Genomic DNA, 23,523 nt, shown 5'->3' with positions numbered 1-23,523 from the left:
TGGTTTTTAATGAAAAATCAAGATTTTTCAGGCGAATTTATTAATAGATGCGTAGTCCTGACCCCGTCAATCTTCCAGTCCCTATTATGCCCCTATTCGTGGCACTTTTAACGACTGCAAGTAATCATATATTAACATGTACATTTGCCCAGAAAATCGATACGGGCAGGATGTCCCTGTGGGAATAAATGTAGGTATGGAGGTATTTGCATATGGACAAAAACACGCTATCCCCTAAAGGGTGGCACATAGAGGTATCTCGAGGGGGGGAATATTCACGCTCGAGAGAAAATCGTACGTTTTGAGCAATAATTAAATCATCATCATAAAACGGTTTATTCGGTAGACGGAAATATTAAAACGCGTATCTATCTGGCCATTAATCCTTCCCGAAGGAGACTCGCGGGGGAAATCTTTACGGTGACGTCACGCTCCGGCGCGTGGAGCGCGGCTGCGCCCCCATTCGGTCGGGAGCGAGTCGGTTGAATCGGGTTAGTACAAAAGGGGCACGTGCCGACGTGGTTTCGTCATCGTGGCGCGCTACAATCTCGCCCGCCTGGTGGCCGCCCGGCACGCCATCTGGCGACTGCGACGGACCGGGTCACAGCCGGAGCATCCCACCGACACGGACTCGTATGTAATGTCCACTTTACAGTAGCACCCATTGTACAACAAGGACTTGCAACCCCCTTATTCCCTACCAGCACACGTGCCGGACAGTTAGGTAACCGCCGAAGTTACGTAACTGGGCAGTCGGTTTTCAGAATGTTGTTTAAAATGGAAGGTGCGACAAAGGGCTTAAAACGGCAATGAGGTTTTCAAGGTAACCCGAATTGGCAAGGTCGATGTTAATAGTCAGCGCCTTTCAGCTTTGCTAATTTTAGCCGCGATTCGACACGAATGTAGGCTGCACTGTTTCGTTGTTTTTCAGTAGTTTTTGAGCTCTAGGCTAATTTTTGTTTCAAAATCATCCAGCCGATGAATTCAATGTTAAAAAACCTATTCAAAGCCGCAATCGTGTGTATCATACCTCTAGTTTAAGTGACATCATACGTTGCTAGACAAATTGGCTACTTCATCTTAGCTACCCTCTAAATTCGATAGAGTGCAATGACTGTCAAGTTGACAACACCGAAAATATCGAAATTTCGAATCAATATGGCCGCTGAGGGCAATGACATGATTGCAAAAAGGAAACCAAAACTTGCAATCTTTCACTATCTTATGACATTAATAACGACTGGTGCCCTTTAGGTACAATTTAGCCGGAATGGAATAACTCCACGATTACAAGCAAAAAGTGAAAAACGACCTTTATTTAAATCCTCTCCGTTGCAACAACTGTCAAATAGAGAACACAAAATTATCAAAATGCCGATTCAATATGGCCGTTGAGGGCAATCACATGGTCTCAACTTCCAACAACAAAACTAAAACTTGCAATCTTCCATTAGTCCTTTACGTTAATAACGGTTCTACGTCGAAACCAGAAGAAATGTATGCTAAGTGTATAAAAGACATGAAAATACGAGACTGTTTTACGTGAAATAAAATTTTATCTCAACTCAATTTACAGGAATTCCCGAAAGATATCGAAGTCCCCTAGCATCTCAACTCTAGAGGACTTGAATTTGATTTACATTGCATTGGTGCATTTGAACTCGCATATCCTTTCTAGAAGATGCTAGATGTATTTTCATTATCCTATATTATTTGCATTTTCCAATAGAATGTCAGTTTATTTGTGAAAATTCTGAGTAAATCGTTCAAGTTGTTTATGACGCCTAAGGGCATTAGCTAATAATTTTAGGAATCATGAGAAATCGTTTGAAGCGATTTTACAATATCCAGGGAATTTTCTTTGAGGTTCTCCTTGTATTTTGTTAGGTCTTGGATCCTTAAAGATTTTTTGTCGGTATTAAAAAACTTTGACCTTCTTTGCGGATCGTGACCATCCCCAAGGGTGTTTGCTAAAGGAGTTTTAAGACAGTTTTCTGTAATACATGCACCATGCTATGTATTTTTTCAAGCATCGTTGACATTCCCTAGGGAATTTTCCCTAAAGGCTTTTAGTCAAATTTTATCTCTTAAAGATTACTTTCTTCGAAGGTTTCATCGCGGTTTTGGCCTCCTAAAGGTATTACTGTCCTGAAAAGAACGTAAAGGCCTAAGTAAGTAACCTTATTCTGAAGGACCCTTATTAAGGAGATAGTTAAAGATTTGCGACATTATTTTAAGGTGCGAAATTTTTTCGCAGTTTCCTAGGGTTTTTTCCCAGTTATCAACATTTTCCGGTAAATCTTTTTGAAGGTTTGCAAAATCGGTATACAATTAAAGGATTGTCGATCCGCACGGAACATCCTGATGGCGATTTTCAAGCATTTCGGACATTTACTAGGGAATGTTTGGCGAGGGTTTCTGGTTAGTTTCCTCTCCTACGGCATTGTGGATAGACGGGATAATATCCTTTAGAGAACTTTTGACATACCCTAAGAACATCTATCAGGCTAATTTTAGTCCCTTAGGGTACCAAAATTCTCAAGGAGATGCTCTTTCTCCCTAGGGAATTTTCCTCCGGATTTTCGCCTCTCCCTAGCGGATTTATTTAAAGGTTCAGGCTCAATTTTTGTCGTAAGTAAATTTCTCTGTAAAAAAAACTATTTTCACAGTTTTCTATGAAAATTTTTTCAAACGTTTTATTGCAGTATCGTCCACTAATGGCCTCTAATGGTGCCAAAAGCCTCAGAGCCACCTAGGGAATTTTCCTCTAGAATTTCAAAGTTTCCTAGCGAATTTCAAGACTTAAAGTGCAGAGTGTTGATACATTTGTAAATCTACTGCAAGACTTTCGGGACAGACTTATCTCCTAAAGGAATTTTTCTCAGTATGCAGGATTTTTTTCCATCAAGGAATACCCACACTGCCCTAGGGAATTTTCTTCAAATAGCTTCAGCCCTATCAGTATCTCTCTTTCTCTCTCTCTCTCTCTTATTATACTATGTATTTCCAGGTATTTTCTAAACTTTCTAGGGAGTTTGTGAAGCTGCCACTCTCTCTTAAGGACCTCTAAAGCAGTGCTCAATCCACAGTTTCTCCCGAATAAAGCCACTAGCTTTGAATCTAAGACAAATTGAATTAGCTTGGCCTTATTAACCGTCATTGTGAACGTGCCCGAAAGCCCAAAAGGCGAGCCCAGTGACATGATAATTTTAATTTGCCACCAGCTCTTATTATAAGGGCCAAATTAGCATTAGTAATGCGAACGAAGAGCTGGCAGTGAATGTTTGGATGATCTGTGACAATGAACTTAATAAGGGTTGCTCATGTGATTGAGAACTGGCAATAGCGCAAAAAACATAACCACAAAGATTTAAGGTTTTGAATAAATCTGACATGTGGCGCAGTGTTGCCAAGAGCCGTCGCATGTCCCAGTCCAAAGGAGATTTACCTAATTGTATGTCTAAACAAGGATCCTGGTGAGGTGTATTTTGTGGCTTTCCCACATTCTGCAGTAAAGATTGATTAATCCCTTCGACTCATACATGTGCAGGCGCGGGGATTAATTAAACTATTCCTAAACGAGCTTAATTAATAAAATGATTAATAGATGCACTGCGAAAAATCTTAATTGCCGGAGGGAATTATTCAAATGAAACAACATTCTGGAAAAGTTCGATTAGTGGCGTGTTGCAAGCCTTTGGGTTACAGTCGATGCTCGCGTGCACCACAATGCTTAAACCGATTACACAGACTTGCTTCTTCTCCAACTCTTTTGCACCTATTTAGAGACCTAGTTTGGTACTACCATGGACAAAGCAGTGACTAGTGCGGTGATGACGTCGCGGAGCGACGGCCCCCCAGGAGTCCTCAGATGATCATTTCCTGTTTTATGCCTCACTCAGTCGATACTTCTCTTCGGCAGCCGCCCAGGCTGCTCATCAGGTCGGCTGATCTGATTTTTTTTTACTTTGAACTTTGCCCTAGAGCGTAGATTTTAACTAACTTAGCCCTTCAGTTTTTACTAGAGACAGTAGCGTAGCATCAAGTACCCTCGCTCAGAAATATTGAATGGAGAACGCTTTAACATTGGTTTGTCCTCGATGCGCCTCTGGCAAGTATCACCCATCAACAGACCCAGGTACCCACCAGCTGACCCATTAGACTGGTCATTAATTTCAAGTGGGTCTCCGACAAAGGCAATTGCCGACTTTAAATATTTTTCAAAGATGATTGAACGGCATCACGCAGACGATGATTTGGTACCTACTTCGCAAGGTACTACGTCCGCGGAAGCATGTGCGTCGATTTTAGAATCGAAATTCAAGCAAAACCGGGTTGTTATAGCTGTAATGAGAGAGTTCAGTAAGTTGTTGAGTTCGCAGTTTTCTTGCTGATGTCGGATTGCAGGTATAGAGCGTACGTGTACCAATTGGTACCTCGGTAAGTACCACTTGTAATTAATGTATGAGTAAGCAGGAAATACAGTGAAAATATCAGTTAACAGTTGCGGGAATTTTGGAGAGTTTTGGGCATAAAAAGGTAACGTACAGACAAAAAATGCTTATCTCTAGAAAATACTACGATTTGAAGTTGTTCCTAAAGTTTCTTTAAAACACAATTGCTTGTCAAGTTTACGGAACCCAAAAACCATAACTGGCAACAGCGCCTTTACACGACGTCCTCGCTTTTAACATCATCGACCCCAAATCAACAATTCATACGTAGCTTCTATTGAATACGAAGATATATGCTCCTCCAGCGCCGAAAAATTAAATAATACTGGCAACATCGCTTTAGTTGAAGATCTTAAGCGGTTTTTTCCAGAAATGTTTCAAGTGCGGCGTTGCCCGATTGTATTCCAAGCTCGAAGCTCTTCCTAGCGTGCCGCAGAGTAACGATTCGGTACATCGCACACGAAGAATCGGAAATTTCAAATAAACAGTCGCATGTTAGTGCTATGATACTACAAACCAACGAGTCATAGGGCAATAAAGTCAGCTGTCAAAATGCCTATTTAAAATGGCTGCTGAGGGCGCAATGTCAATGTCAATGGATATGGAAAACAATGACAATGTAAGCGACTTTACCCCCCAGCGGCCGTATTGATTTTGACATCCTCGAGTTTTCAATTCGCAGCTGTGCGCAGGTTTTGCTTAAAATTGAATGAAACGGCAACGCTACGATTTTTCCTAAGCCTTTAAAAGGCGCTTAAAAGCCTGCGTTGCTCTCAACCACCTCATTTGTGAGGTATTTGATACGGCTGAGCACGATTGCGCTGTTTCCACATTACGCAAGTGCGCTTCTCGAAAACACTACAGATATGGCAAATTAAGAATAAAATTCTACGTTCATTTTTATTAAATGTGTGGTCCGTTTGACAGCGCTAAACGTATTTGCGCTGTTGCCATATTTACTACTATCGGTTGTCATAAATGCGGGAATGAAGAATTTTTATATAGGAAAGATCGTACACATTTTCTGGTCCCATAAATTAAAAATAGTTTTGCCCTGTTGTTCTGTTTTTGACGTTACATCGTTGCCACCTTATAAGAGTTTAAGAGCTTCTTTTCTATGATTCTCCCTTTTCGCCCGGTTATAATCTCTTTCCGCCTCTTCTACATGATCTCCTTTGCAATTTCGCTTCGTACATTCGTTCTATTTTCTCTGTTTTCTCAACTCCTTTTCACTTACTCCGCGTCTCTCTTCCCCCCCCCTCCCCCCTCCCCCTTCAACCCTTCTCGAGATGTATTGAACTACGTCTTTTTAAGGGGGATCGACACCGCTAAAGGGGACACTGTGAAGTGCAAAACATGGGGAAAACAAGTAATCTTAATATTCGCATTTAAGTTTTTTTGTACAATCTCAAAGTCGGTCGAAATTATCCCTCTTCCTTTGCTTCGCATTTTGCCTGCCGGAAGTCGCCACCATTCGACGTAACTTGGCGCCTTTCCTGCTAGAGAGAGGCACTTGTCCACGCTTTCAACAGTTCCTGGCCGCGTTCTGTTCAAAGTCAACCAGCTGAACCGATCATTAATAAATAATAAGCTCGACTTCCTTCTGCGGTAGCCAAACTATGATTAAAACAAATTACGGCGGACTTAATATGGTGCAGGTCTAGTAGAACAAAGCTGGTGAACACGCGAGGGAACTGTCGGAATGCGACCGAATTCGATGATCCATCATTATCCCTTCTGCTGATACAATTAGGCCCGATGTATTAATGCTATCGACTATGCGGGTTTGGGGTGGTTCGATCTGACGTCGACCGATAACTTATCGGCGGCAAGTGTCGCTGATTAATGGTAATATCGGGGCCTCATCATGTCATTGACAAGCTACAGGGTTAGTCGGATAATGGGTAACGGAGAATCGTAAATAGTGTTAAAAAATAAAGAATGGTGAAGCTAATTGATTCAGCGCGAGCGAAGGGGAAAAATCCGTTTTAAATTTCTCAACGGCGCTGCCGAAGGACCGACAGTTTTTCCAGCCGCTCAGGTGAGCGAGGCCGTACGGTGCCCTGCCCGTCCTGTAAGCTTCGATTTTTTTCTGGGTTCATAATTCACGGCCCAAAAGGCCTTCCCGTAAATTGCTGCCCGCAACTGGCAATAGCAAAAATTAAAACCGATACTCACACCGCAGTTTCCCGACTAATTTCCAATCAAAGCAATGGGTAAAACACATTTCGTGTTTGGCGAAGTTTATTCAGGTTAAGGGAAACTTCCCTTCGAGCTCTCCACCTTAACGACTATTTAATTGACTGAAAACCGGGGCGCTGTTGCCAAAGCAAAATTTCCTTGACCTGCGCGGTGATATATATTTACAAAGAGACGTGCACCAATCTGCATCTGCTCCCTCCAAATTCCTTATTATCATAACGAGATCGCGTCTCAATTCATTTCCATTACGTTCTTGAAGTGGCGTACAAAAACCCGTTCCACCTTGTCGGCGTGAATAACCGATTACCTCATTCGATTCAGCCGAGACTCGAAGAACTGAATAGAGTTTTTACCCTCGAAGACCTCGGTGCGACGTGCGCCTGGTCCATATAAATAAATGACCCATTTCACGCGGCCGCCAGTGTACGACAGCAGTACCAAGCGGCGGTTCCCGACCCAATTCATTCTAATCATAACAACGGTCACCTCAGGCCCCCGGGGGGCAATTCCTTGTTATTGATTAATGAAAAAAAAGTCGCCGTCCCGCTGTTCCCGCAGTTGGTTTGCACCGGTTAAGCTGAGCAAGTCGCGTTCCATTTCACTTTAAGTTGATACGCGTGTGCGCCTTTAGGTTTCGTCGATTAGTGCCGATCTGGTACTTTTAACGCCGCTTAGTTCTCGCCGGATTTCGCTTGCCGTCAAAGGTATGTTTGTGCCCTCGAACGGAGGTGTTTTAGCGACTTTCGCAAATTTTCTGTTTTTGAGATATGTAAATATTGACTAGGCCACAAAGTGTACTGCCAATTTTAGCCCATTTTTTCCTCTTGACCATCTTTCATGGGCAAATAACTGCATTCATTTATATTTGCCCGCTTCATGCTATCGCATCGTAAATAGTTATTAGGCCATTAAAGTTGACTATTTTTAATACCAGTGGACCTTAAAATGAAAAACTGACCTCTCATCCACAATGGAAATTTCAATCTTCTCATAAATATTTCAAGTATACAGTAAGTTACCAACACCATCGCGTCCTCTGCAAGTGGGCCATCAATATCACCTCTCATGGGCACGTCCCATTTTTCAAATCGGCCGATAAGATTGACCATTTTTACACCTCGTACTCTTCTTAGGGCGCTATAATCATCATCATAACCAGTTTTAACCCACTTGTTTGCCAGTTTCCAAATTTCCAGCAGGTTCTTTTATTTCTTCAGGAGTAAAGTCAAATAATTTGTAAAAATATTTTTTAAATGTTATGGGCCCCATCGCATCATCTACCGGTGGGAGACTAATATAAGAAACTTCTGAGCAGGTTCAGCCCAGTAAGCCGCAAACGCTGCCCAGTCTTAACTTACTTTTTATTCGATTTCAACTAGATCATGTTATCTTATTAGCTTCTGGTTTTTGCATCTTGTAAAAGATATTGATTTCTTTGCACCCTCTCTCAGAAAGCCATAAATACGATCAGTGTCGGCCTACGCTGCATTCAGATTATTTTATCTTATCAATGTTTAGTCTTTTCATTTCGCAAAAGATGTTGCAACCACGAGGGAGGCTTTTCGTGCTTTTGTAGCCTCTCAAGCCGGGCACAAATGCTGCCCCTCTCACGTAATTTATCTGGCAACATGGAGATTTTCTGGATTGAGACGAACTGACAAAATAGACGGTTCCTGCCTAATTTTCATCGTCACTCAGCAAAATTTTGGCTCTATGGTCTACTCCGTCGACGGGAAACCTGGCTGGATTTACCGAGATACTGTGCAGCTTTGCCATTCCATCATTGGTCCGATGGTTCGGAAATACTTTACACTGCTAAGGGTCGATTTGTCAATAATTTTTGTAGGCCAAATCAAAAATTCTCAATGCTGACATTCTTAGCGCCCATTCCATTCAATACTTCTGCTATTTGCCAAGGTCTGAGTGCGTTTGACTGATTGGCGATTCCGTTACTTTCAGAGATGGAGGGGGTGGGGAGGGCGGAGGCGAGGAGCGTCGCTCGAGCTCGCGTCGCGCTCCGAGCCTGCGCCTAGCCAACGGGCGGGTGGCGGCCGCCCAATCCGAGGAAGAGATCAGATCCCCTCCGCCCCGACGCCTCGCTAAAGATGACTCGATCAAGATCAGCATAGAAAATACCAACACGTGCACCGACTCTCTGGTGACGGCCCTCGATGACGAAACGCTGCTGATCGCCGACTGCCTGTCCAACGATATGAACTATAACAAGGGCAGCGGCAAGGTACATTTCGGAGTTGATGATATGTCGCTCTACGGCACCCCGAAGGAAGAGCCGGGGCCGGTGCCGCTGGGCACAGTGGAGCCCGGCAAACAGAGCTTCATCAAGAATCAGCTGCAGGCTCTGTTCCAGCCCACCGACAATAAACTGGCGATGAAGTTGTTCGGGTCCAAGAAGGCGCTCATGAAGGAGAGGATCCGACAGAAAGCGTCAGGACATTGGGTGATACATCCGTGTTCTAGTTTTCGGTAAGTCGAGAGTTTGCGACGATTGAACGACTGAACGGTTTCTCAGCTAATCAAGACATAGAGACTGTTCGGTCCTCGGATGGTTCTCAACTTGCGCCTCATGTTGAATTGGATGATCGGAAGATCAAACGCTTTCTTATCCAGTTAGAACCGTTCAATATTGCATTTAACGTCTTCAATTGGATATCAATTGTCGTTCATTTCTGATTCTGTTTGATATATGCACTTGCATATTCTAATTTTCGATAAGTGGCTCGTTTATACAGCGTTAAGAACTAAATCAAAAGCACTTCTTTGCGAGAGCGGCAAATTAATTCCTAGGGGCCCCTCCGGGGGGCATACGACACCAATTTGGGAGCGTTGCCGGAATGAAATTGTATGTCGTAACGTAATACGAGCGGTCGGCTTTCAGTCGGACCCGCAGGGAAATCGATAATAAAATACATAGAAAAGTTTTGAATAATTGAAATTCAAACCCGAGGACGCGAAACGTCCTGTGACTCAAAGAGACAGAGACATTAAAATTCATTGGTTGCCGTTGAGACTATGGGCGATTTTTAAACCTTGGGCAATCGGAATTGGTTTCTGAATGTGCATTACTTAGAAATGTCAACTTTAACGTTGCGTTGACATTTGTTTGTATCTCTTTCTATCGCACGGAATTAGATAAAAGGAGTAGCCCGACATTTGCCAATGTCGGTTCGAGGTTTTGAGTGCATTCGGTAATCTACTCCGAAATGTTAATGTGTTATCGCATAATAATGTCCTTTTTTCTTAACGCTACCAGACATGGCCTTTTTAATTGTGTGCGTGTCATGTCATTTTTTTGTTCCACAATTCCGTTTTCACTACAAATTTGGTCCAATTTCACCGGTAAAGGCCAAAGGTCTCCTGCCGGCCGAATTGGTGTCAGTTTCGGGAAATTGCACTATGTTTAGTAGGGATTGCTTTAGCGTTATATACTGGAAACAAAAAGGCAAATAGGCGATGTCAGTTTTTTTCCCGTTTATATTCGCTATAGAAACGTACAAAACATAATCAGAACTTTAATCTACCAGTTCAGTGAAATTAATAGAAATTCAAGCTCTGCTGAACTTTTTATGTTACTGCTTATTAAAAATACATGAACTGAGTAATTCTGCAAAAAAATCCATTAACTGACCGTAGGACGATAATAATTTAAATGGAAAAATGTCAAGTCACATTTATCGAACAATAGTTCGTTTTGAAATCCATTTTTTGGTGGCTTAATGCGGGTAATACCCTTTCAACGATTGTTGTCCCAGGGAAAAACGACATTAAGCCCTATTGGCGGCGCCATGTTGATTATAGTTCTTTGCCCGATCAAATACCAATAACCCTTCACTTCTCCGCCTGTCCCATTTCGCTCCGTACGTTAGAACGAACAGACGGAGAACCGTACAGCTTCACGGCTAACGAAACGAAAACGACCGTTCAGTCATCCTGTCTTACCTCAAATGGCAGGAGCGTCCTAGTTCAAAGTGGCGAGAAAGACTTGTTATTGTGGTTTCTGTTAAAAAAAAAAGCTTTGCTTTCCGCACTCCTAACAAGCTCTTTAAACAACCGGAGACAACTCCCTTAATGATTGAAGGTCCCCAAAACTGTTCGAACCAGGGCAAGAATTCGCAAAAATAGATTTATTGATTGCCGCGATGACGTCGACTCTCCAATAATTATGTCACAATGCCGATTGTTGAATAATGAAGTACCGGGTTGCGAGATGCAGGAAAATGACTAAAAGGAACTGGTTTCGCTCATTCTTTTCGAAAGATAAATAATTAATTAATTATGGGTTTTAATGCGGGTTTGATGGAATTTTTAATTTCGCTATTAGTGGAAACTATTATTTATGAATTCACGTGCATGACATGTATCTATTATATTGCTATAAAAGTTCAATTTTTTTTTTTGTACGGGTTATAAATCGATTTAAAATATTATTTTGAAGGTAATTATTTTGAATGAGGCAATCAAGAGAATTGAACGGAAAATGGCAGTTATCCAGCCAATCGGGTCCCCAAAAGTCATTCAGTCCTCAGGTCGTCCGATTTAATACGACAGAGGCTCAGCACGACGAGCGAACGACTGAACGCTATCACAGGACCTCATTGATCGGTACACGATTGAGTCCGCTGACCATCCTATTCCCGGACACTGAAGAGAGAAAAAAAAAATTGTCAACCAACTCCCCTCGTTAAAAACCGACTGTTTCGCAGTAAACAATTGAAATTCCGTCGGTACGCCCGAAAGGCATTACAGAAGCAATTTGCAAGACTAAAACCGCCCCCCGTTCGGACCGATAAAGGATTTCCTGGAGGAAGTCGTCGAGCGACCCGAAATCCTCGTATCGGTTAATATTTTAGGGGTGATTCGGGTCACGGTTGACATTGAAGGGCATCGTTCGGAACGTTGACGGACGCCTCTTCGTTATTTAAAATTTATTTCGATCCTTGCCGTTGTTGAATTAGCAAATATTTAGACGAAACAATAAACAAACAAGCGATGAGGAGATAAGGAACTCAGTCCTGTTTGTTTCGATCGCGGATCGTGACGGCGGTTTCGGATCAAAAGGACTTTACGCGGGGGCCACGGGCTCGTCGCCTTTGCTCCGATTTTCCCCGCACTAATGGAGACAGTTTTGGAATGAACGCAACCAAAACGAAACTATTTTCCGCACCGAAAACTCTCAATAAAAATGCCCCAAGCCCAAGGCCAAGTTCACATCGGGATTAATAGTTTCGTCCGCAGTCGACACGCATGCAATTCGGTATTTAGCGTTTTCGTGTCGCTGACAAATAGATTTCCCAGTTATGGCCGCGGAATTATTTTTTAATCAACACAGTTGCGCCTTCATAAAACTGGTCCAGCTGACTCCTACGCAAGTGACTTAATTAATTTTTTACAGGATACAAAATTCAATTCATTTGCCTCGATTCCAGGCGTCACGCTCATTCGTTTGCCGGTGATGTACCATTTAAAATCGCAGATATCGTCAATTAACGCTGACATACCGAATTGCCCATCTTAGGTTAGGTTTACCGACGTCCGCCATCTTAGACTGCCCTTTTTCGAAAATTAACGCAACGCAAACCGCGAAGCGACATCCGTCTCCGAATCGCCAATTTAGCTACTGTTTCGGCCGCCATGTTGCGTCGCCGTCATGGACGAAATTTCCCTCCGTCACTGGAACGGTTGTCATAAGCTGTGCATTCAATCCGCGACAATTAGAACGCGGGCGTCCATGGAATTCCTACGAACACACATGTTTACATGAACGCACCACGAAAATTGATCAAATATGTTTTAAAATGACGTGGGCAGCGTTGTCAATTTGAAAATGCCCGTGCCGCCGCCTGTTTTGGAGATGGCGCTGCCACGTGGCCGTCTCAACGCAAGGCAAAAATGACGCGCAATGCTGCTTGCAATAGTGGAGAAACGTCAGCGACTGAAATGTCTCTCACAGTCGAAACTCGGGAGAATTGTGACAGTGACGTCCGCGGGGCACATGAAGAAGATTGCAAAAAATTAACGGAAAACGAAGAGTGACGCGAGCCGGAAATTGACGTTTGTCCCCGAACGAACGGTCCGTCCCCGTCTTGGCATTTCGGACAAAAAAAAATGGCGTAGTGCGCCGTCGCTACAAGTCGCACTACGAGCTTTCGAGTATAAGTTGAATTTAAAGCCCCCTGTAAATCGGCACGAATGGGGCAAATTCCCGTGACAACTTCAAATATGTTAAGAATAGACACATAGGACAGGTGCACACGAATTGGGAAAAAATAAGAGCGCCCACCAATGGGTCACATCGTCACTGGTTTTAATTTTTTATTCATTTACGTAGTTTTCAATTGTACGTTTCAGGAAGATACGCAAGTCGATTCAAAGTGATGGGTTAGTTCAGGTTAATATTTAATGAGGTGTGGCGTTTAAAAATTAGCTTCTTTTTCAAAACGAATAGGACTCTCTCAGCTGGCAGTTTAATCCTCTGGTCGTCCCATTCGAAAACGACATTATGCCTGGCACCCTTCAGTCCTCCGTCCGTTCCGCTCAATACGCGTCATTTTGATTTGGCTAAACCTCTTTGCTCTTTTTTTTTTTTTTTTTTTTTTTTTTTTTTTTTAATTTAGCTAAATGCAACATGGCGACGACTGTAGGTATTGTTATCAAATTCCTCTCGCGAGATACAAACGCACGAGATGAATCATTTTTCTTGTTCCCAGCTCCCGTTTTAATCGTAAATCCTGGAGCCTTGAGTCTGGAAACATTGTTCTCGCAATAAAAGGCAATCAAAGAAAATAAAACGTGATTGATGGGCAGAGGGACCGCTGAAAGCAATTTTAATATCATCCCACTAATTGATAACTCACTTTTGTGGCTTAATTATGTGCTACTTTTCCGGCCTTTTCGCTAGCAAACGCTGCCCATAATTTTCTACATGATTCGTGGAGGTTAAATGTCCATTTCCGGTCGCGCGGTTGAGAATTACTCGAATCACGACCGGTAATTAAAGCCTCTGATTGGGTGTTTTTTCGGGTCTCAAAGTAGCGTTTTCTTTTGCAGGTTTTACTGGGATTTGTGTATGCTGCTGCTGCTGGTGGCCAATTTGATAATTCTACCAGTGGCGATAAGTTTTTTTAACGACGATTTAAGCATGCGATGGATAGCGTTCAACTGTCTCTCGGACACCATTTTTCTTATCGATATAGTTGTAAATTTTAGAACAGGTACCACTCCGTCTGCGCTCAAGATACCGGGTGATGCAAGAAAGTGTCTCTCCCTTATAACTTTTCTGTTTTCGAACTTAGAAAGTTGAAATTTGGAGGAAATCCATATGGGAACAAAGTCGATTGATTGATATAACTGACGTTTACCTAACACTTCCGGTTTAACCGGAAATAACGTCAACTTTCGATTTTTAAATGTAATGTCTCCATATATTTTTACTTTTTCGGAAATTAGAAGTAATTTTTAGTCTAAAAATATGTCATTAAAAATTTTTTTTCGTGTCGAGCTACGCCACTGATTTTTGATTCGACTACTTTGTCTTCACTGATAATAAGGTTTTCTTTTTCATTAGCGTTTCCCCTTTTTCATTTCATTCACTAATTTTTCAAAATAGTGGCGACCTGGATCGTTTTTAAGTCAAAACATTTCCGCATAAAGTTGCGCAGCATCAGAAAGCTGTTGACGACATTTTCCAAATGCTAACGGCGTATCAATTTTTTTCCCTTTCAGTATAATTTGGATTTTTTTAATGATTTAATTCGCTCGCATTTGCGCGGTGTACACAATTCCTACAAATAGAAATGTTTTATTCTTTTGTTTTGTCATTTGGAAGGTGTCCATGGTGTCCTCCACGATCAACGTGTTTCTCCCTAAATTTGAATGTTTTTAATCAATTAACGGTTCATTTCTAAATGAACATACATTGTGTTTGGTGTCAAAAAATTCAGGAAAAAATAGTCTTAGAATATCGCAATGAGTCGCCATGTTGTCGATTGAAAAACGGTAGGTCAATGGGAAAAGCTGTTCTTCGGTATTCAAGTTGTTCGTAATGGAAGCACTCAATAAAATGTCAAATTAGTATTTTTCTCCATAGTTCGGACCTAAAATGGTACTTAATACGTATGCTTCAGTGACGTAACTCGACATGAAAAAATCACGAAAAAAATGAATTTTTTAATGACGCATTTTTAGACTAAAAATTACCTCTAGATGTCAAGAAAGTAAACATTTGTAGGGCATTACGTTTAAAAAAACGAGAGTTGAGGTCATTTCCGGTTAAACCGAAAGTGCTACATAAACGCCATTAATGCCAACCAATTCACTCTATACTCATATAGTTTCCCTCCAAAAATTCAACTTTCTAAGTTTAAAAAGAAAAAAGTTATAAAGGCGAGCCATTTCCTTGCATCACCCGGTATATCCCCCAAAGTGACTTACATTTCTCTCCCTAGGTATAATGCAACAAGACAATGCAGAACAAGTGATACTGGACCCGCGACTAATAGCTCAGCATTACATACGCACGTGGTTTTTTCTGGACCTAATCTCTTCGATCCCCCTTGATTACATCTTCCTCATTATCAACCAGGTAAGCGGATATTTATGGCCCCTATCGGGGAACGTCGCGAAAATACTTTCTCATTTCTCATTTTCGCGTGTCTCCCCGTCTTCCTCTCCTACGACCCTCAAGGTAAATCGATAGTTGCCTTCTCATGCCCGCTTGGCGTGAGGAAGGTTGTAACAAGCGCTCTTTTTTACTATTTTTCTGCTCCGAATTGAGGAGTCTCTGTTTGTTTCGCTTTGCGAATTGATTTACTGGTTACGTAGGGATGAGCCGCGTATTCTCCGTCTCATGGAGTCTGCGACGTTAGTAATTGTCGATAGTGACGCCCATGCCTATAAAGAATATTTTCAAAGGGAGAGGTTTTTTACCACTGATATCTCGCAATCGGCCCGAAAAAATTCGGTGACCCTGGAATTAATCGTTTCGATGAGCACTAACGTTTCAGGTCAAGAATGAACAGCGAAACACGTTTTCCTTCAATAAAATCAAAGCACATCAATCAAAGTCAGGGGTGTGCCGAAGGGGATATTTAAGTTTAACACCCAAATAAGTTTCATTACAAATAATTGTCTTAATTCAAAAACGTACCTACGGTACTGACTTGGTTGTAGAGAAGAATTAATGGTTGTATTTCAATAATACCAGACAAGTTTCGCATTTTTCCTAACTTGAGTGAATCTAAAAAGTTTTAGCAATCATCTAAATTGAGAGCCGATATCTAGGGAATTCGTATATACTCAAAGGTGTCTCAAATGCCTGCATAAGCAGCAAACATAAAACCTCTTTCAGTTTCCGAAATACCGCAATTGGTACGGTTTTGTGCTTTTCATATCAAATCGATTTTTTAACATGATATGTTGCTCTCGACATGGCATTACTATTTAGTTCAATTTTGGAAATTCGAACCTCTATGGAGATTCATTAAATTGCTACTTCACTAATCAATAGGAAAGTTTATCGCATGGATATATCACGTTTTTATCATTCAGTAACAACGAGTTGAAGAGTAAAGAATTTTGATTAATCATTCACCTTCTAAATCAGTTCCAGGACTACGTAGAGAACTTCCAATTCCTGCACGCAGGCAGGGCTCTGCGGATTCTGCGCCTGGCCAAGCTGCTCTCCCTAGTGCGTTTACTGCGCTTGTCACGCCTGGTCCGCTACGTTAGCCAATGGGAGGAAGTATATGTAAGTGCCCATTTCAGAGTAGAGTGCAACTATCGACACGCGGCGCACCGAGTAGTCGAGCTTCTTATACATCCAGGTCGACGACGTGTGTATCGATACATCCGACCATCACTAGTGCCAAGTAGCGAAATGCATGCCAAGGCGTAAACTGTTAATTTTTCGCACCTCATTTTTTTTCTCTTTCGGGCGGCAGGGAAATTGCATTGAATTATTCAATTTTCCCGTTAGGCGCAAATCCCTCGGGATCCGTTTAGTGTGAATTTATTTTATTCGGGAGGCACTAAACGCGCAGTTCCACCGATCGATGCCGATATGAATGTTTCAGTGCATTTTGTGTGCGAGTGACTCGGACAAATAGGACGGCTCTTTTTGCACTGCTCCAGCTCCCTGGAAATAAGGGATTTAGGATGGAGGAGGAGGAGGAGGAGGAAGAGGAATCAGCTGTAGTGAGGGGGCGACCTAAATTGTTGGGTGATGTTAGAGCGGAGGAGAGAGAATTATGGCCGGTACGAGTGTGTCCTCTCTTCCCCTGAAAACCACCCCACACGGCCTTCATTTGGCTTATTAGTATTTATCAATATTTTCAGAGACGGGTTGAAACTTTTCCAATTTCAGGGGCTCGTTTTGGAAAAATATCGGGGGCTTTACAAACGAAATTACGCTCTTTTGTGTTTTCCCGGAAAAGAAAGCCCGGGCTATCGGGTTTCAGGCAATTGCGGGGTTTTGTTGGACGTTTTTTATTGAATAAAAGTAATTTTAAACCATTTTCCAACATGAACCATTTTTTGAAAATTTCAAATGTTTTCAATACAGCGCTTCCACATCAATGACGCCGTCTACAGACTGCTGTAGGAGCATGGGTACTGAAGTTGACAGATGACATTGACATTATGTGTTGTTTTTAAAAATATTGAAATGTTGCCGTTTGTTTACAAATAAACAAAATGTTTATATGTGAGCGGCACCACCGAATTTCCGCATTCTCCCTCACATCCAGAATAAAAATCCGCTGTGCGCAATCGCCAACCGATAAGTATGTACCTGCGATCAGCTTCTCGATGTTCATTCACGTCTTTATACCTCTCTGTGCATGCGCTTACTTAAACCTACCTTCGTCGCCATTTTCATCATCTAACCGAAACTAATGCGTCATCATCGTTCTCTTCCGGTCGGATGCCCACTAACGCTTCCTATTATCTTGTGTTCTTCGCTTTCTAGATCTTGCAGAATCTTCAAAAAAAGCGAACCGAACGCCGGGGCAGATACAGCTCGGACCTGAACAAGTCGAGCACGAAGAGCAACCTCATCTTTAAGGTAAACTGTGCTTCATGACCCGCTTCTGGCATTTTGCGCGCATGAGCAGTTCGCCAGCCGCGCTTCGCTTCCGCATCTGTCAAAAAAAAAATAATAATAATAAAAATTGCCACTGATTTTGATTTTCTCTCTTTATTACTCTTCACACCATTTGATTGTTTTGTGTACTTATTGCCGAGTTTTTTGGGTAATATAGTTTTGTTTTGCAGTACGAATGAGCAGTTTGTTCTTTAGAGACCACAGAGTTCGAGAGACTGCCCTTTTTGCGCGCTCACGGCGCTAGCGGGAGGCCCGCGTTTGACTTACATTTTTTTGACGTTTGTAAGGCTCGACCAGCGCCCATTTCGTTATTGCTGAGTAGGCTTTGATTGAGTATAATTATGACAGTTGATGCTAGTTTTCTCTTGTTTTTTTTGACCGCTTGAGGGCCGGAACTGGCGCTCAGTGGGCTCACCGCATATGCAACTATTTATACATCACTCAGTATGCACAATCCAAATGGCGGCGACAAATGACGTTACTTTGAATAACAGAAGGCGATATTTGGTGAATGCAAGACATTCGCAGTTGCCGCTGAATCTAAAAACACTTCCAGCACAATTAAATTAATTTCCAAGTGTTAAACTAGAGACAGAACAGATCTTCATCAAGACTGTCAGAACTACGTAAAATTGCTATCAAATAGAGAAAATGTTATCTCGACTGTCAAAACTTCGCAAAATGGCGGTCAGAGATTTTTTTCTCGCTCAGAAATGAAACACCACACTTTCTTGTCTTACCCTGTCATAAACTCATTCGATGTGACAGAAGATGGTGCTGCTATTTTCGCCACTTCAGCCAGTATGGCGACTACATACAATTAATTTAAATCTCCCAATATAGCGACGAAAACAAAATACCCTCAAAATGATTAAAACTCTGCAATATAGTCGCAGGAAACATTTTGTTGTTTACACAGTAAAAGTTTTCTCGCTTTACCATCGTCATACAATTGTGCGATATGTCAACAGATGACGCTCCTTTCTTTCCATACTTTAACGAATATGGCGACTACATTAATTTCAAATCAGATTTCTTTTAGATTGTCAGGTGTGAGTGAATGGTTGCATAAGCTTCTCAAATCAGCCTAACGCAAATTATTGCCAGTCGTAGCAAAGTAAAAAAAAAAAAAACGTTCCCTTTTTGCAATTATTCGTAGCTAGTTGGACTTAGATAGAGTAACCGTTTGACATTTTACTATTCCGAACAAACGAGCTTTGTCACTCGACTCGAAACCGCTCATGTGCCTAAAAAATAAATCGCTTCTGTCACTAACCGACCACACTGAAATCACCATGACAAATTCGCTCACATAACACCGAACTCTGTTTTAACTTGTCTGTGTTCCTCCGAGGAGTTTCTGGATAACATTGACACTTCCAGCTTTCGCACCATGTTGTAACTAAAACGAACATGGAATTTCAAATTGTTTTCATTTTTATATACTCTCAACAGAGATGTTGCGCCAGGGATGTTAACATATTTATGTACAGATTAAAAGTGCTGTTGATCGTTTTACTGGCCGATTTAATGGTAAATTGGGTAAGTACTGAGTAGGTGAACTTACCTTTATTGGCGGCTTACGTTTCTGTTGCTAATCTCCTTGCATTTATATTAGAAACAGACAGTAGTGTTCTATTTAGTAGTTAAAAGCGATAATAGCGCCAAATAAAGAATGTATTGTCATTTATTGAAAGTGTCAAACAGGATTGAAACTACCGATGAGGGCTCTACGAAACGTAAACCAATCGAGGGAAGCGAACATACCCTCAATTATGTCAAATGTAATGTTCGCTTTCTTCGCTTCACATTTTGCCCACCGAAGTCGCAAGGAAATAAAATGCGTGCTGACATCTAACTGTAATTTACGTTATTAATATATTCAAGGTGCCACGTTGATTGGTTCCCGAAGCAACATGCGCACTCAATAGTGAATCTCCAGAAACTGTGCACTTTCCAATCACCGCCATCTGGCGCCTGTTATAAGCCCCTCATCAACGTTAAACAATAACATCTGCCTCTCTTTTCCAGTTTTTAAACATGGCCAGCGTCTTCATGCGCATATTCAACCTCATCTGCATGATGCTGCTCATCGGCCATTGGAGTGGGTGTTTGCAGTTCCTTGTTCCGATGTTGCAAAATTTTCCTGCCAACTCTTGGGTGGCTATCAACGAATTACAGGTAAAGCGGTAACGCCGCTATGTCTTCCGACGGTCCTGTCACATGTCACGTCATAACAGGAGGCGTACTGGTTAGAGCAGTACTCTTGGGCCCTTTTCAAGGCCATGTCCCACATGCTGTGCATCGGGTACGGGCGGTTTCCGCCCCAATCGCTCACTGACATGTGGCTGACCATGCTGTCCATGATCTCGGGAGCCACGTGTTACGCGCTTTTCCTCGGACACGCTACCAATTTGATCCAAAGCTTGGACTCCTCGAGGAGACAGTACCGTGAAAAGGTACGTCTGTGGCATTTGAGATTTTTCGAATTGTCTTTCAACACGTTTCTTGCGGAACAAAAGGTGAAACAAGTGGAGGAATACATGGCCTATAGGAAATTACCCCGCGAGATGCGCCAGCGCATCACGGAGTACTTCGAGCATCGATATCAGGGAAAGTTCTTCGACGAGGAGATTATTTTAGGGGAGTTGTCGGAGAAGTTGCGGGAAGACGTCATCAACTACAACTGCCGCTCCCTGGTGGCCAGCGTGCCGTTTTTCGCCAACGCCGACTCGAACTTCGTTTCCGACGTGGTCACTAAGTTGAAATATGAAGTCTTCCAGCCAGGTAGGTCATCCGCATTATTTTACTTTCTTTATTATTTTACACTGAAAAGTTCTGGATGAACGATTCTAACCTTTAGCGATTTCGACGAGAATAATTTCCAAAGCTTTTACGCACTCGAGATTTATTTCCCCGAGTCATCTTTTCGAAATTACGTATACATACATAAATGTATATAATAATAAAATATTTTTAGGTGATATCATAATAAAAGAAGGAACCATCGGCACCAAGATGTACTTCATCCAAGAGGGCATTGTGGACATCGTGATGGCCAACGGTGAAGTGGCTACCAGCCTTAGTGACGGCTCGTACTTCGGCGAGATCTGCCTGTTGACCAATGCGCGCCGCGTGGCATCCGTGCGCGCAGAGACCTACTGCAACCTGTTCTCCTTGTCCGTGGATCACTTCAATGCGGTTCTTGACCAGTACCCGCTCATGCGCCGCACCATGGAGTCGGTCGCGGCGGAGAGGTCAGTGCGTTGGTTGGTATAAATAAACCCGCGGAGGGTATTATTACATTCTTAGTGGCTTGCTTGTTCTAACACGGTATAAGCTTCAAGTGTTTTGTGTCCCTTCTCATTCATTGATAATCAGTAGTAGTCGCTTTGCCATTCATCACTTATCTATTCGTTGTTGCCACATTTTCAGAACTCAAGCCACGTTGATCAAGAGAAGTTAATTCATCCAAAGCGGCAACGCTGGGAAGTGACATGTATCTGCTACGAACAGTGATTTGTGAAAGCTTACCTCTTTCCAGCGATGTAGCTAAATTGAAACTTCTTACTCTATATGTATATACATTTCGAACACTAACTATCACCACTATACACAAAACACGTAACACGCAAGCGCACAACAACACCATCACTCTCATCTAGATTGTTTGGTGTTGTAGAATGTCCCTTCGATGCGGGCGCTTTGAAATACGCTAAAGGTCCAGATTTCCTAGCGACTGATGCGTTGGCCTCTGCCACCTCAAATATATCACTAGTGATATATTTTTGTTTTATGCGTATTTCGAGCGACCACTCCGCGTGTCTTATACGTTATTAATCTGCTAGAGTCACCTAGCCGTAAATCTGGCATTTTGCAGGTTGAACAAAATCGGCAAAAACCCGAACCTGCTAGCGCACCGGGAGGAGGATCTAGGGAGCGAAAGTAAGACTATCAACGCGGTGGTGAACGCGCTGGCTGCCGAAGCGGAGAACGGCAATCTGTCGCAGGAATCCGTTGCCAAATTGCACGAGAGTGAAACCCGGTGTAGTACGGAGACCAACCGCAAGAGGACATTGCTGCCGCGTCCCAAGTCCGAAAACAATTTCGCGTCGCTCGACCTCGGCCTGGTCAGCGGCGGCTCGAACGACCGGCCGCTCTTCTACAAATCGGACACGATACACAAACAGATGAGCATGCAATGACGGCACTCCACGCACTAGTGTCTGGCGATGTTGGCGGGCCGGCTGCGCAGGACGATCGCGGTGGTCTCACTGTGATTTCGTTGTTCGGGGCGCGTGCGCCGTCGCTACTGGCGCTCGAGCCTGCGCAGCAACTGTCGTCAATCGATTCGTTTCCCCGCAGTGTCGCGCGGCACTGGTGCGTGATGGACGTTAGGTACATTACATACACATACACACACTAAAGCAATACATAACTTTTAAAATTCGATTCAGTTGTGCAATATTTAGTGTAACATTGAGCTGCTTAAGTTACGTGCTCAACTCAGTAGCGGTCGTTTCATTGCGTGTAACATATCCTCCTTTTCAGAGCAATATCGGTTCAGAGTAGCTTTATCGCGCTGTCTCTATTGTACAGTTTTAGTGGACTTTCGTCTTTATTTAGCTGCTCTAGTACAAAACGAAGCTCCTCTCTATAGGAATTGATCAGTTTAGCGTTTCGAGGACTAATTTTAATTTAAGACGCGCGTAGACGAGTAATGAGTCTGCTGTTGCCTGAATGCATTTTTATAACCTATGAACGATGCCTATTAGGAATGTAGATGTAAATCGTTACCTATGATTTGAACTTTGCAAGGGTGGAATTTGCTCATAATGGAAAGCCCTGTGATGTTAAAAATTCTAACAAAACCCAAAAATAATAATTCGGAAAAATTGCAGATTCTATTTCAAATACAGCCCTGGGAGCCTTCACCACTGTGATCCCTAAAAATATTTTCATTTACTTTTACTTAAACAATAGTTTTTCGTCCAATCTCCAGCGGTATTGGCCATAAAAATTCTGATAATATGTTTCTTTACCTTTAAATATGTTTTTAAAACGGGTATGAGCCAACAAAAGGGGCAAGGCCCTAAGTCTTAGGGTTACCTCTACGGACCCTAAACTCTTAATGCGTGTGGAAATTCAAGGAAAAAGGGTCCAAATGTAATTAAAATAATTGCAATAGTTGTTGAATTTCAAGCCTGAAAGTTGCTTTGTCGCTGACGTTCTTTATATCGCGCTTAGAGCCAAATTCCACCCTAAACCTTATCATTTTGATATTTAAAAAAATGAAAACGCAAACAACTAGTTTACTAAATTCATAAGAATCTTTACCATGTAAACTAAGCGCTTGGCACAAGGAATAAATTTAATATCGGGGCCGTTAGGGGCGGCCCCGAATTACCTACCTAATAGAGATTTTACAAATTTTATCTCTACATAGGAGACATTCTTCTTTTAGAAGGACTAGCCTGTTACCGTTCGGTTCGTCCGTTTCGTACGTCAATTATTAATTTTGGTAGAACCATGAACTGAAAGCGAGCGGAAGCCGGAATCAAAATAGAGAGTAAAACGAATGACAAGAAGGGAGTACGAATCCCCTAGGGGGCCCCGGAAGGAGCGAATTTTTACGGCCTCATTGTTGAGTTTTCGCTCACCCGGGGTTTAGTGGTGGATGCAGGAACCTCCTCTCTTCTAAACGCCATACACAGTTATTGTTAGAGAAAATAAAAGATATTGATCTAGAAC

At 42.4% G+C, this 23,523-nt stretch overlaps 2 protein-coding genes across 9 annotated transcripts in view; one reads left to right on the top strand and one right to left on the bottom strand.

Moving 5' to 3' along the window:
• Positions 1–488: 488 nt before the first annotated feature.
• On the top strand, positions 489–23,522 carry Ih (hyperpolarization activated cyclic nucleotide gated potassium channel Ih). Of its 8 annotated transcripts, none has more exons than XM_066296350.1 (12): positions 489–633; positions 3,787–3,942; positions 8,616–9,140; positions 13,722–13,885; positions 15,119–15,255; positions 16,276–16,419; positions 17,638–17,733; positions 19,804–19,953; positions 20,013–20,231; positions 20,295–20,559; positions 20,753–21,029; positions 21,653–23,522. In XM_066296350.1, exons 2-12 carry the CDS (start codon positions 3,872–3,874, stop codon positions 21,975–21,977), a joined length of 2,373 nt encoding a protein of 790 aa, XP_066152447.1. In that variant the 5' UTR covers positions 489–633; positions 3,787–3,871; the 3' UTR covers positions 21,978–23,522. The 8 variants fall into 8 exon arrangements, with proteins under 8 accessions (XP_066152447.1, XP_066152443.1, XP_066152480.1 ...); XM_066296346.1 differs by having other exon boundaries at positions 20,753–21,041; XM_066296383.1 differs by lacking the exon at positions 17,638–17,733.
• LOC136346925 (cilia- and flagella-associated protein 298) overlaps positions 17,530–23,523 on the bottom strand; it is a 38,573-nt gene continuing 32,579 nt past the window's right edge. Inside the window, exon 5 of the mRNA XM_066296485.1 lies at positions 17,530–17,809. The gene's annotated coding sequence lies outside the window, so the exon portion shown is untranslated. The remainder of the gene's footprint in view (positions 17,810–23,523) is intronic.

The sequence above is a fragment of the Euwallacea fornicatus genome, chromosome 2, assembly GCF_040115645.1.
Source record: "Euwallacea fornicatus isolate EFF26 chromosome 2, ASM4011564v1, whole genome shotgun sequence".
Taxonomy (NCBI): domain Eukaryota; kingdom Metazoa; phylum Arthropoda; class Insecta; order Coleoptera; family Curculionidae; genus Euwallacea; species Euwallacea fornicatus.
The sequence above is the reverse complement of the archived record's forward strand: the minus strand, read 5'-3'. Positions and strand labels throughout refer to the sequence as shown.

Bases quoted from the DNA above. Each gene is read 5' to 3' on its own strand.
- Ih (XM_066296346.1), top strand. From the start codon at position 3,872: ATGATCATTTCCTGTTTTATGCCTCACTCAGTCGATACTTCTCTTCGG. The intron at 3,943-8,615 runs GTCGGCTGATCT...CGTTACTTTCAG, and splicing joins CCGCCCAGGCTGCTCATCAG to AGATGGAGGGGGTGGGGAGG. The intron at 21,042-21,652 runs GTTGGTATAAAT...GGCATTTTGCAG, and splicing joins GCGGAGAGGTCAGTGCGTTG to GTTGAACAAAATCGGCAAAA.